We start from the raw sequence: 13,924 nt of genomic DNA, 5'->3' as shown, positions 1-13,924 counted from the left end.
TTCTGAAGGAAGAAGACAGTGTAAGAATTTATAATGTATATTGGATTCATGTGACCTTTTCTCCCCTTTAAATGAGTATAAATTGGTATTTTGATAGATAGGCAGCAGGGTGTTAGGAAATCCTTTCTAAATGCTAAAGGTTTTATATTGGGCACACACTGAGAAACTAAACAAACCCTTCTCCCCCTCCAAACTTTTTATTAACTTGTGAATTTTAATGACTATAAAATATAGCCCCTCATCTTCCTGTTCCTGGTATAATTCTTTTAATGAGCAGAATACTCTGCCACTCCATATTATAACATGGAAATGGTACGGGTTCTGTGTCTGCCAAGGATTCCCAGGAGCTTTAATGGGCATCCTGAACTTTGAAGGCTTGCTTGGAACACTGCAGTTAGCTTATTTTTCCTCTCTGGAGGCTCTTTACTCTCTGATTACTTATCCAGTGGGATATAAAGAGAACAGGAAAATGCTTTGCTAGGTACCTATGTCAATGAAGAGTTAATTTGAACTTATGAGGGTAATTTTAGGAGACTTATGGAATGGGAGCTACAAAGCCGGATGTATAGAAGCAAAATTAAAACATTACAACTAGATATTTTTAAAAGGTATTTAATATTAACTTGGTTCTCTACTATGCACCAAACAACTTCCAAACTTGAAGATGGGATCCTTCTAGGTCATGAGCTCTCAAATCATAGCTTCCCAGGAAGAAACTAACTTAGGGAACTTTTACCTTTAAAGTCAGGGTATTGAAGCCAGACCTATAACTTGGAGTCCATGAATGTGTTTTTTAAAAAAAATATTTTGACAACAATTTCAGTTAAATGGTTTCATTTGTAATTATGTGTATTTTATTTTATGTATTTAAAATATTATTCTAAGAATGGGCCTATAGCCTGCCAAAGAAGTCAAAAAAAGAATTAGCAATTAAGAAGAATTTAAAATTAAAAGAATTAAGAATCTCTGATTCATGTGGAAATTACTTTTTGTGGTTTACTAGAGCTGAGGCAGCTAACGGTCATTAAAGTGCTGGGCCTGGAGTCAGGAAGCCTCTACTTCCTGAGTTCAAATCTAGCCTCAGACATTACTAGATGTGGGACCCTAGGCAAGTCACTTCACCTAGTTTGACTCAATTTCCTTATCTGTAAAATGAGCTGTAGAAGGAAATGGCAAACCATTCTAGTATCTTTACCAAGAAAACCCAAAATGGGGTCATGAAGAGTTGGACATAACTGAAAAATGATTGAACCAACATTCTACACAGCTATGATTATGACTTTAAGTGCCTTGTTTCTGGCAAGCAATCATTCTTTCCCCATTTTGCCCCCTACACTCTGTATCTAAGAATGTGTTTTATTTATTTACAAAGCAAAAAAGCTACTTTAGAAAATAAAAAAATAAGTTTTTAGTATTTAAAAAAGGTTATATAAAAGAATTCTACCTAGCAATCAGATAGGAGGGCTCCCAGACTTTAAAACTATCCTAATTAATTACTATTTCCTTGAGCAGATTGGTTGGCTATGATTCCCCCCATGGGTCTCAGAACATTCCGTTTCTGCTTGATTTAAAAAAAGAAAATAAAAGGATGTCTTGTCCTTTCAAATACCATCTCGATTTGGAATTAATATAGCCAGACACTATGGACAAGATTCATACATCTGGGTCATACATCTGGGACATCCCTAGCCAATCCAGAAAGCTCTTGATTGATGGTATACTTTTCATACTTCACCCATATCTTCTCACTCTACCCTCTAGAGAAGTAGCTGTTATACTCTTGCTTCAAGGGGATAGTATCACATGACTCTGGGTACAAGACTCCAAGGACCAACAGTACATAATTCCAAACAGTATATAATGCTCAAAATATACTGGAATGTATTCCCTCTCCAACCCAAAAGGACTCCTCCCCTCTCTTTTCTTTTCTTTTTTCTCTTTTAAATCTCCTCTGGTTCACTTTATTATTGTCAGTTTTTTGGCTTAATTCTTTTGAATTCTTAGTTTTACTTTAAATTTAAAATGAAATAAATTCTCTCTATAAAATAAAGGAATTCAGCGTTAAAAATTCCCCAGAAGAAGCGCCATTAATGAAAACTAGAGCAGTAAGTCACTGTGTTCTTTCACATGTTTTTGCCACCCTCCAGGCCGGTAACTTCTCCATCAATCTGTCTATTGTTTTTCCTTGTCAGCCATAAGACGGAGAGTAGGAGAAGGAGAAATGATTCATGAGCACTACCTGCCAATATCTTTGAAATAATCATCTTGGGAACGGGCAAAAGGTTCTTCTAGACACCTGGCAGGTTGCCCAACTACTCTTACTTCTCTATCCGTATGTTCCTTTTCAGAATCATTTTGGGGGGGATGGAGGAGTTCTACAGGCCCGTCTGAAACATTTCTCTGGCTGCCCTCAGGTATCAGCAACGACTCCGTGACTGGAGTCTGAGACTGGAGAGAAGGTGGATTTAGGGACCCTCATCTCCATCATGACTTGGCGAGATCATAAAACGGCCCTGGAAGAGAGTAACTTACCCACCACCGGTGCCTCCATTTTTGCTGAAATGAGTTCGAGGTTCACTGGATGCCAGCTTCAAGAGCTCATTCCACTCTCGCTCCCACTCTTCTTCAGTATAAACTAACCCTGACTGAAGAAAAAGAAAGAGTCTGTTTTAGGAGACAAACAGATTGTCAGCGGCCACTTCGCCCCCACCACTTGATGAAGGAAATAGCAGCCAGTACAGTACAGTGGATAGCACACCGGGCTTGTAGTCCAAAATATGTGGGCTCAAATTGGCTGATACTTTTAGGTTGTATGGCCGTGAGAAAGCCATTTTCCATCTGTTTCTTCATCAGTCAAATGAGGAGTTTGGGCTTCTCTTAAAACTCTAATCTATAATCCTGTAATTCTTCCACTGGAAGCAATTATTTACATATTTATAATTTGGATCACCTTGATCCATTCTGAAACATGGCACTAGAAGTAAAGGCAAAAGGCAAAAGACTGCATCTCTGATTTATTATTTTTTTTCCTTTGTTGATGGTAAAAATTGTATAAAAATAAAAATCTTGACTCTATACTATCTGCTGCAGGTATTCCCCCCCCCCCCCATAAGGAATCTGACTTTAGGCAACCTTGAGGGCAGGATATGATCCAATAATAACTTGCAGGTTAGTCCAAATTGAGGTATCCCAATAAATTTAAATAATGTTTAATAAGAATTTTCTTTTTCTAGAAAAAAATCAGATCCAGGTTCTACTATGAAATCACCCTGTGTAACAGGAATAGAACAACATTTGGCATGACAACTGAATAACTCAAAATGGTAACAAATAGTTTTCCCCCAAGTTCTTTTCCTTCTTGATTCTTTTCTCCAACCCATCTAGTCTTAATATTTATATAATTCCTTTGGAGTAGGAACTTCTCTCTATCATGCAGAAGGGGAAATTGAGGCCCACAGAGGGAAACTGACATAACAACACAACAAATAGCCACTTTACTTTGGAAAGAAACCCTGGTTTCAAATAGCTATATCGTTTTTCTATAAAATAATTACCTTTATAAAAAGTGATAAAATCCTTCCAATCTAGGTATGAAAACTGACTAGTAGTAAAATGATCGAATGGGTCACAGCCTCAGTCAAACTGAGATCTGTAGAAAACCTTAACTTAAAAAGGTCAAAGTCTCTCATTTTATCCAGGGCTGTCTCCAGTCATCCTGATTTATATCTTGCCTCAGGACCCAGATGGCTCTGGAAGGGAAAGTGAGGCAGGTGACTTTCACTTAAATCCAATTCACTTGCATGTCATGATGGTACTTGTCTGATGTTGTGGTCCTCTTCAGACAAACAACAGCCTATATTTATATAGTATATTCTAATTTTTAAGTAATTTGCTTATAAATGGGAATTTTGGTAGTTTTGATTTCAAAACTTTTGTTGATAGAATCAGAATTTTGTCTTTTTTAAACTAGTGAATGAATGAAATAATCCCAAATCAGAGCACTTAGCATTATGCTTTTTCATCTAACCACACTTCCTCTTAAAATTTCAGCTCAATTTCCATGTTTTTATTTAAGTATAAATTCCATGAAGACTAGGATCATGTCAATTTTTTTGTATTCCTCTCTTGATTCCTTGCACAGTGTTTTGGACACAGTATTTATTAAATTTTTCTTGAATGAATGAAAAACAAAAATGAAAAATAATCCATCTCTGGACTGGTTTTAGGGAAATCTTTGGGTAATCTTTCAGCCTTTGGAATAGGAAGCACTATTATCATTAGCCTACAAAACATTACAATTTCACTAGTTATAATTATAGTTCATAGCAGAGTGAATAGAATGGCAGGTCTGGAATTAGGAAGCCTCATCTTCCTAAGTTCAAATCTGTGCTTAGATACTTATTAGCTGTGAGCTGGAGAAGAAAACAGCAAAGCACTCTGGCATCTTTGCCAAGAAAACCCTAAATGGGTTAACAAAGAATTGAACACTACTGAAAATGACTGAACAACCACAGTTATAATGCGTGTATATTGACTAAAGCCCATAAGTTATCCTAAATATAGGAGGTAAGACCCCTGTTGATATCTTCTCTCTATGCAAATTTCCTAGATAATAATATATTTAATAATTAATGTTATTAATAATAATATATTTAATCAGATTTTTTTCACTGAGGGTAAATTATGCTATTTGAAGTTTGCAAAAGTGTTTATTACTATTCTATTCATAAGGCTAATTGTTATTTTTTAAGCTCTCTTTTGATGTGTCAAGAGATCTTATGAGGGTAATTAAACAAATAACCCATTAAGTTGAAAAGGGTCATGAGAAACTTGGTTTATTAACTTGGTGATTATTGATAGAATTAACTATGCCATATGCATGCATATAAACATACACAGACATTCTTTCTAGACCTCAAAATGCTATGCCCAGTCAAAAGCAGTGATAATAAAGATAGTAATTTTTAAAAATTTCATTTTCTAGTGTTTTAAGCTTTCCTTCCAACAACTCTATAGAAATATTATCATTCCCGTTTTTAGAGGAAAATACCTCATTAACTTCTCAGTTTTGGAGAAGTTAAGTCACTTGCATAATTTATCCAATGAATAAAGGGCAGAACTGACATTTGGGACTTGTTTTTCTGAGAATAGAACTACTGAGTTTAGCATTTTTTACACTGTCACATTATTCTTAATACACACTTGTAAAGAAAATTAAATTTGTTCATGGAGAACACAAAAAGTGAAAATGTTGTCCCCAAAGAAGACATTAATTCTCCTAGGATGATAGAATGCTCTCTAGCGTATGTGCCCTAAGGACCTTCACAAGTAGGGAAATTTTAAGTGCAATACCCTAAGTTCATTTTTTTAGGGGAAGACTCTCCCCACTAGTTACTCTTGGATAGTGACTCAGGGAGATGCTATCTAGAGAGAACAGTAGAATTTATCATGATTCCTATACACTACCCAGGGATGTTCCCAATCACAAAGCAAGAGGAAGGAAAACAAAACCTGAGGGCTGCCCAAACGGGTGGGACTCCACTTATGGAGAAGATGCATAGAGAAGGTGGACAAAGTGTCTGACGTTAGAAGAAATTATTGGCGAAATGCAAATACCTCTTCTGGACCTGAGAATTGACTGCCCAACCTATAGTCAGAAGAATTCAAGTTTCCCTTTCAGCTCTGTACCCATTTGGTTACTCGGATCCTTTTAGATGGACAGAGGTAAGAAAAAAAGTGCTGAGATTCATCTTTTCTAGTACAAATAACAAGGTTAAAGCTGAGATGCAGGTCTCCGATGCCATAGTGCTTCCCAGTGGTTTCTCCACTGCTTTCTAAGGACTCTGGCGCATCTGGCAGGGCTACCCTGAAATTTGCCTCCCTTTGCCAGAGGCTCTTCTTGCTCCTGACATTTTTGTTGTGGTGTTTTAATATGTTCTCTCCCTGGTGCATTGAAACCGAAGCTTTAATAATCTACTGCAGCAATTTAAGCTTGGCACCCAGGAAGATGGAACACCGACTTCCACGGCCACCCCCTGGGGCCTACATTCTGAGCTCCATTACATCCAGCCCCGCCATCAGTCAGGAAAATGCGAATTTGCCATCGCTCATGGCTGACTGGAGGGCAAGATTAGGGCTGGGGGTTTTAAAACAAGTCACTGGGTACAAACCTCCTTATTCTGCTGGGTCTGTTGCCACCTCCACCTCCGTTTCAGTGCCTCCCTTTCGGCTCCACTCCGCATCATGGTGTAGAGAGCCTTCCGCAAAACCAGGTCCCGGTCGTGAAATCCCCACATGCCTAGGGAGCAGAGGGACACTCATGAAGAAGGGACAGAGAGTGGGAAGTGAAAAAAGGGAAACAATAAGGGGCGGCAAAAGCTATTAAGATCATACCCAACCCAACCATTTCTGCAGGGATAAAAACAATTTTGTTAATTAATTGTCAAATTCTCCTCATTAGCTAATGATTCTCTTTCATTATTTCTAAGCTCTCCTAATGGAACCCATTAGTGTAAACAGACTAATGAAGAAAAATGCGACCTTTTAAGCAAACTGATAGCCTAGTTTAAAAAACAACAACAAAAACTATCACCACTACAGTCTCTCTGAATCCACCGGCAACTAGTCCTTAGCTGATTGCAACTTTACCAGAAGGAACCAAGTACATGGTGGGTTTAGGTTTAGAAATAATATCCATGTTGTGTATGCATGAGGTGGGGAATGGGGGATAACAATGGGGGATAACAAGAGACTCTTTTGGAAATACTGAACAAATGACATGTGCTCTAATAAATTTCCCAGTACTACCAATGAAAAATCACATTGCAGCAAAATTTTGATCAATAGCATTGCTGGTGTCTAGAGTCCTAAAGACAGGGGTATCTGTTTTCCATAGGCAACTATCTGCTTGTCCCTAGGAAGGGGTTTCATAGTAATCATCAAAGTCTCAATCTAACAATCTCAGGCCATAAAAATTTAGAGTATTGAGGTAGCAGCAGTTATTCCCTGAGAAATAGGCCTTGGATTCACCCTTAGTACCCACGAATAATGTCTAAAGAATCCAGGATTTTGTTGGCAGAGGGAACTACGGCACAGCAATTCTAACTTGTCTGTGACCCAGAATTTAATCCTAGGAAATTAGGCACTTGAGGTTAAGTGACTTTCTTTGAAGAACTGACATTTTCTATTTGATGTAGGAAACATGTAAACATGTAAGATACATATCAACACAATGCAAGGTAGGGTGTTTGTATATGTGTATGTGTATTAGTATATTGTGTATACACAAACATACATATATATATATATATTATTTATATCCAAATATAAGGTAATGAGTGATGGGGAAAGGAATATAACTAAACAAACCGTTTCAGGAAAATTTGAGGAGAGGAAGAAAACATTAAAAGGTAAAGATGGAAAAGTCAGAGATTTCACAAGGAAAATGGACATTAGTAGAATCTTGAAGAAAGATGCAGATTTGGAAAACCCAAGATGAAGAATAAGTACATTCTTGGCATGGGGAGATTCAATGCAAATGGATAGGATCAGAAGATAGCATCTTGGATTCTGGAATGGTTTCCCTGGGATTTTTTGAATAAGAGCATAATTTTTAAAAATAATAAGGCTGGGATACAGATGAACTTTTCTAAGCATTCCCCTCCAAATAACGTTGAAATAATGCCCCAAAGCAACTTTTGAAGTGCTGAACAAACAAAAAGTCCAAGGCAGACATTTTCCTAGCCTAACACGACTTAGGAGGTCCATAGGCGAGATCTTTAACTCTGGGGTGGGCTCAGGCCTTGAGTGGGGCAGGAATATTAGTGGTAGACCTTGGATGCTGCCATAAAATTAGCAGCAGCCTTTTCTGAAGCTCCAGGTACAGAGATGTTAACAGGGTTGGTAACTGGTTGGAAAGATTGTAGAAGGAGTTTTTCTGACAGTGGGTGTAGCTGGTGATGGCTGGCAATTCTACTATCCATAAGCAAATTTTGAATCACAGTTCCAGGACAGAGAGGAGTGCTTGTGATTCTTTACAGGGTAGCAGAGGCCCTGGCCCCAGTTCCAGGGACAAGGGGAATGCTATACTTGTAGCTGCAGGGGAACAGGGGCCCTTTATGGGCAAAGAGCAGAGCATAGACCAGGAGAGCAATGACCAAATTCTCCCAGGATAATTCCATGTTGGAAGCACTGAAAACTTGCCACCGCCTCAAAACTAGCCCTGAAAATATCTGAAGCTTGGCACAGTGCCTCCCCACCTCCAGTTGAACACAGTTCAACTGTAATATAAAGTTTAAAGAAAAAAAAATGAGCTGAGAAAATTAACAAACACTAGAAGAAGACAACAATGTGAAAGCAACAACAAGCAAAGCTTCACAGGAAAATGCTAATTGGATGCAAGGCCAAGTTTTCCTGGAAAAGTTGAAGAAAGAGATAAGTGGTAGTGAAAAGATTGGGGAAAGCAATGAGAGTGAGGCAAGAAAATTGCACAAAAAATACTGAAGAAAAAATCCTCTTAAAAACATAATTGGCCTAATGATAAAAAAGGAACAAAAATTAGCTAAAGAAAAGAACTCTTTCAAAAGCAGACAGAGCCAAATGGAAAAGGAGATATACAAACTTACTAAAGAAAATAACTTTTTAAAAATTAGAATTGGCTAAGTGGAGACTAATGACTTCAAGAAATAATAAAACAAAATCAAAAGAATTTTTTTAAAAAATAGAAGAAAAATGAAATATCTCATTGGGAAAACTGACTTAGAAGATAGCACATGGAGAGATAATTTAAAAATTATTGGACAACTGGAAAGTCATGATCCAAAAACTACCCTGATATCCCAGGATCAGAGGGCAAAATAGAAATTGAAAGAATTTATCAAATACGTACTAAAGAGATTCCCCAAATGAAAATTCCCAGGCTATTGTAGCAAGATTTCAGAGCTTCCAGATCAAGGAGAAAACATTGCAAGCAGCCAGAAATAAACAATTTAGATGTCATAGAATCACAGTCAGGATAATGAAAAATTTAGCAGCCTCTACTTTAAAGCACTTGGAATATGATATTCTGAAGAACAAAGAAACTAGGACTATAACCAATAATAACTTACCAAGAAAAATTGAGTATAACTGTTCATGGGGAACAATGTATATTTTATGAAAAAGAGGACTTCCAAGCATTCCTGACGAAAAGACCAAAGTTGGATAGAAAATTTGACATTCAAACAGCACACTCAAGAGAAGCATAAAAAGGTAAATTAAAAAGGAATCAGAAGGAACTCAATAAGGTTAGATTACTTACATTCATATAGGGGAGGATAATACATGTAATTCCTAAGAACTTTATCACTATTATGGCAGTTAGAAATAGTCACCATAAGCACAAGGTAAGTATATGAGTTGACTATGTTAGGGTGGACTTGGAAAAAACATGGAAAGGTGAGAAAAAGGGATACATTGGAAGAAAGGGTAAGGAAGAAGTAGAATGAGGCACAAATTTTCTCACATAAAGGAAGTAAGCAAGGAAAAATTTTTATAATAAAGGGGGAAATGGATGAACAATGTTTGAACCTCACTCTTATTGGAATTGGGTAATGAATCCCAATAGGGATACAGAAAAGGAAGGGGATAAAAATATGGGGGATTATAAGAAGGATAAAGGACTGGAGGAGGCAGAAGTCTGAAGCAAAGCATACTTTTGAGAATAAAAAGAAAGAGCAAAGGATGAACAGAGGAAAATGTATAGTTAGGGATCATGATTGAATGTGACTGGGATGAGCTAATTCATAGAAGAGAAGCAGATAGCAGAATGACTAGGAAGCCAGAATCTAAAATATATTGTGTACAAGAGACACATTTGGGACAGAAGAACCCACAAAGAATCAAAGTGAAAGGCTAGAGCAGAGTTTATTATGCTTCAGTTGAAGTGAAGAGGGCAAGGGAGTCAATTATGATCTCAGACAAAATAAAATAAAAAATTAGACCTGATTGAAAAAAAGATAATCAGAGAAACTACAGTTTGCTAAAAGGCACGGCACATAGTGAACTAATGTCGAAAAATTTTGCTGCAAGTTTCTGTGGCAAAGGCCTCATTTTTCAACTATATAGGGACCTGAATCATGTTTATAAAAATAAGAGTCATTCCATAACTGATAAATACTCAAAGTATTTGAATAATAGTTTTCAGAAGAAGATATCAAAGCTATCTCAAATCATATGAAAAAAGGTGTTCTAAATCACTATTGATTAGAGAAATGCAAGCTAAAGTGACTTTGGCATACCATCATACACCTGTCAGAGATGAAAAATGCTGGAAGATATGAGGGAAAATAGGAATATTAATTAGTTGTCAATGGCAAAGAATTGGATATCAAAGGGATGCTCATCAATTAGCGAATGATTGAACAAGTTGTGTTATATGATTGTGATGGAATACTATTGTGCTATAACAAATGATGAGATGGGGTAGTTTCAGAAAAAAATACAAGAAAACATATGTGAACATTAAGAAGAACTAGAAGATCATTGTGCATAGTAATAACATTGTAATGATCAACTGTAGACTTGACTACTCTGATCATGATCTAAGACGATTTCAAAGAAACTATGATGAAAAAATACTATCCACTTCCAGGGATAGAAGTAAGAATGCTGAGAGCAAGTTGAAATATAATTTTCTTGTTTTTTGTGTAATATGGACATATATTTTGCATGATTTCACATGTATAACTGTTATCAAATTGTTTCCTTCCTCATTAGGTGGGGGAAAGGTGGGAGGGAGAGAGACAATCTTGAAACTCAAAATTTTAAATATTAAAAATAAATAAATAATAAATATTGGGAAAAAAAAAAAGTTCAGAGAGGTAGGTTGGAGCCAGATTATGAAGGCTGGGAATATTGAGAGTATTTGTGTTTTTACCTTAGAGGCAGTAGGGAGTTATTGATTTTTATTTTTACTCAACAGAACATGGTCAAGTCTATGCCTTTAAGGAAATTATTTTGGCAACTGCATTAAAGATGAATTGGAGAACACAGAAGTGAGAGGCACCTTTAACAACTCATCAGACTGGTATCTAGAGCCTTGTAGACTTCTCTTAAATCTTTATTGATTTGTATAATCTTTTCTTTTGATAAAGAGGCTGGAATATTTAGGAAATCTACAGATCTTTGCTTGTGGCTGGACTTACCTAGTGAGGCAGCATGTAAGAGGCAGTTTCCATCCCCTGTTGTTGCCAATGGAAGAAGACGCTTGCAGCTCGTACACACTGTTGACCACCAGTTCAGACGACCTGAAACAGAAACTTAACTTTACTGACAATGTAAATTCCAAGAAGCAGCCGTTGTGATGTTAGTATGGTTCATACTTCATCTACGATGTCAAAGCTAACTGATAGGTATTGAATAATTAAAAATTTCATAAAAAGAATTTTGCTTTATGATTTTAGGACTTTTCCAAACTTTTAAAGTAAAATTTAATTTTTTTTTCTCTTTATGAAAAGGATGAGCTAAATCTAACTTGCAATAAGCAAAAAGGTTAGGAAAATTTGAGTCAACTTCTCTTCCACCCTGCGATTCTCAGTCATTTAATCAGTAACTCAAAATGGTTTTTTTTGGAACCAAAACAATATTCCTTATTAACTCGGAAGTGTTTTGTTTGTATTTTTTTATTTCTGAATGCTATTTTTAATCCTAATTTTTCTTATTCATTTTTAAGTTAGCACATAATTTATTTATAAAAGTCTGTTCCAGGGCAAATCTCTTAAAAATATTACTACTTTTACTTGAGGTCCATCATGAAGTTCTGCTTTGCTTTAGTTTTCCACTTGAAAGTGGGCGTATCATCTTTGATTCTCAGCTTCTCCTATCAATAAATTATGATAGTTAACAGAAAATATCTGAAAAGTGACTGAAAAAAAGGAGTCTTCAAAAAGGTTTCTCGCCAAACAAAATATTTGGAAATGATTATTTTCATATAATTTTTTATAATTGAATGTTATAAAACCTCTCAGACTTGGTTACATCTTCTATAAAAAGGAAGTGTGGTTCTAGATGGTTTCTAAATTTAAAATTCAGCTATTCTGAGGTATCTTTATCGGTAGGCCAAAATTACAATTTATTCTATATCTTATGTAATATCAAATATTGTTAAGAGTAGTATGTTAACATAGATATTTTTAAATATCTCAATGCAAGTAAAGAAAAATATAACAGAAAATCACTATCAATGATTGCATATTTTTGATTTGGGTAATAAAATTTAGCAGTCAGTTTTTCCAATGTTTCATTTTGTGAATAACAATTCAGTCAATAATCAGTAGTTAAATACCTTCAGAAACATTAAAAACAACTTGTTCTTGATTTTCTTTTTTTGATATAAAGATATAAACTTTAATGAGATCAGAAACAACAGGAGCACATACCTAATTTGCTTATTTATTTACCCATATGCCATTTATCATTTTTATATATTTTGTTAAAAATAAGAAAGATGTTATCATTTTTAGAATATTGGAAAGAAGTTGTGAAAATATGTAAAGGAGGACAATGGGTTATGGTTAAAGAAAATAAAGACTCTCCAAAGCAAATTTAATTTAGAATGAATTAAACAGTTATTGTCTATTAAGTTGTTGTAATAATTAAAATTAATGTATAAAATTTCACCAGTGCATTTGGTGTATTAGATATCTGGTTACTCTATGGCATTTCTTGGTAAGACTCAATATGTACTACTAATAAAAATTTTAATACAAAATTCTTGTCCCATTAACTACAAATTAAAACATTTGCTAAAGATTGACATCGATGGGTGAAATAGTCATACATATGTTTTGCCAAGTAGCTGATAATCTTTACCACATTTCTGATAATCTGTTGATACCTTCTCATAATTCATAACAGGTCTTACTGAATTGAAATTAAATGTGCATTTCAGAACCTTGATTTAAAGTGTTACTGAAATGGCCTTTGGGAAATGCATAATTGGAAATAACATGTGATAATTTTTAGCAACTTTTCTGTCTTCAGGCTGTGAAATAACAACCTGTCACCTGCCTTTTGCAGAACATTTTTAAAAATAATAATCCAGGCTGGAAGAAGCTAAAACTGGGTTGCCATTTAAAGTAGAAGACCGAGGCTTGTGTGTTCCCAGATGATGACACTCAGATTGCCTACTAACAAGGAAAGACTTAAGCAACCAAAGCTAACCTTGGGCTAGTGTGCATACATGCTCAGAGTTTGCTGCTGGGTGGTGGAATATAGTGTTGCTGAGTCAAAAGCTACCATCCCAAAGTTGAAGTTCCTTTCATTGCCAGCCTTAACCACTGAAGTACTTTTGATGCTGGAATTTTTTGTTTTAAGAATGGTAAATTCTACGAATTCAAATAAAATTCTACATATTCAATTCTTCAGGCAGATGAAGGCTGTGGCTTTTTGCAACTCAGGAAGGAGGTTGAGGCCTTCTAAACTAAAAATATCTACGCAAGAGGGAGCTCATAACTAACAAATGTCCTAATACTGGATGCTGTGTGGGCAAGTTGAGAAGTCTGCAGCCTGTGGGTATGTCAATGTATATGCTATTTTTAAAATTCAAAAACTGTGCCCAGCTACAGTGTCAAATTGGGTCATCTGTTTGAGCCTGGAGAAATGTTTCAGGGAGTGGGGACTAAGAGTCCAATGGTTCCTTTCCTATGTAGCTTTGTGGCTCCGTATCCTTGGGGGAGTTATTTATCATTGTGGTGATACATGGAAGAGAAGGAAAAATAGGATTCTTTTAAACTCGATCTGATGGCTGTTTGTAAGCATGCAAACATTATGTTTCTGCATATCCATTTTCCTCCCCTATTATGTATTCATTGGATTTTTCAAAATTCTTGTTCTTTTAGTGACTGAACTTGGTAATATGTTAACACACTAAATGTTCATGGAAATA

The 13,924-nt window shown here is 35.8% G+C and overlaps 1 protein-coding gene across 3 annotated transcripts in view; it reads right to left on the bottom strand.

The window, feature by feature from the left end:
* Positions 1-13,924, bottom strand: part of OTUD7A (OTU deubiquitinase 7A) — a 292,841-nt gene that overhangs the window by 70,917 nt on the left and 208,000 nt on the right. For all 3 annotated transcript variants that reach the window (XM_031955458.1, XM_031955459.1, XM_031955457.1), the window contains 3 exons: positions 11,184-11,285; positions 6,171-6,298; positions 2,533-2,645 (listed from right to left, as the gene is read on the bottom strand). In XM_031955458.1, the coding sequence (XP_031811318.1) occupies positions 2,533-2,645; positions 6,171-6,298; positions 11,184-11,285 (343 nt within the window). The remainder of the gene's footprint in view (positions 1-2,532; positions 2,646-6,170; positions 6,299-11,183; positions 11,286-13,924) is intronic.

This window comes from Sarcophilus harrisii, chromosome 2 (assembly GCF_902635505.1).
Source record: "Sarcophilus harrisii chromosome 2, mSarHar1.11, whole genome shotgun sequence".
NCBI classification, from domain to species: domain Eukaryota; kingdom Metazoa; phylum Chordata; class Mammalia; order Dasyuromorphia; family Dasyuridae; genus Sarcophilus; species Sarcophilus harrisii.
This window is presented reverse-complemented; position numbering and strand designations above follow the sequence as displayed.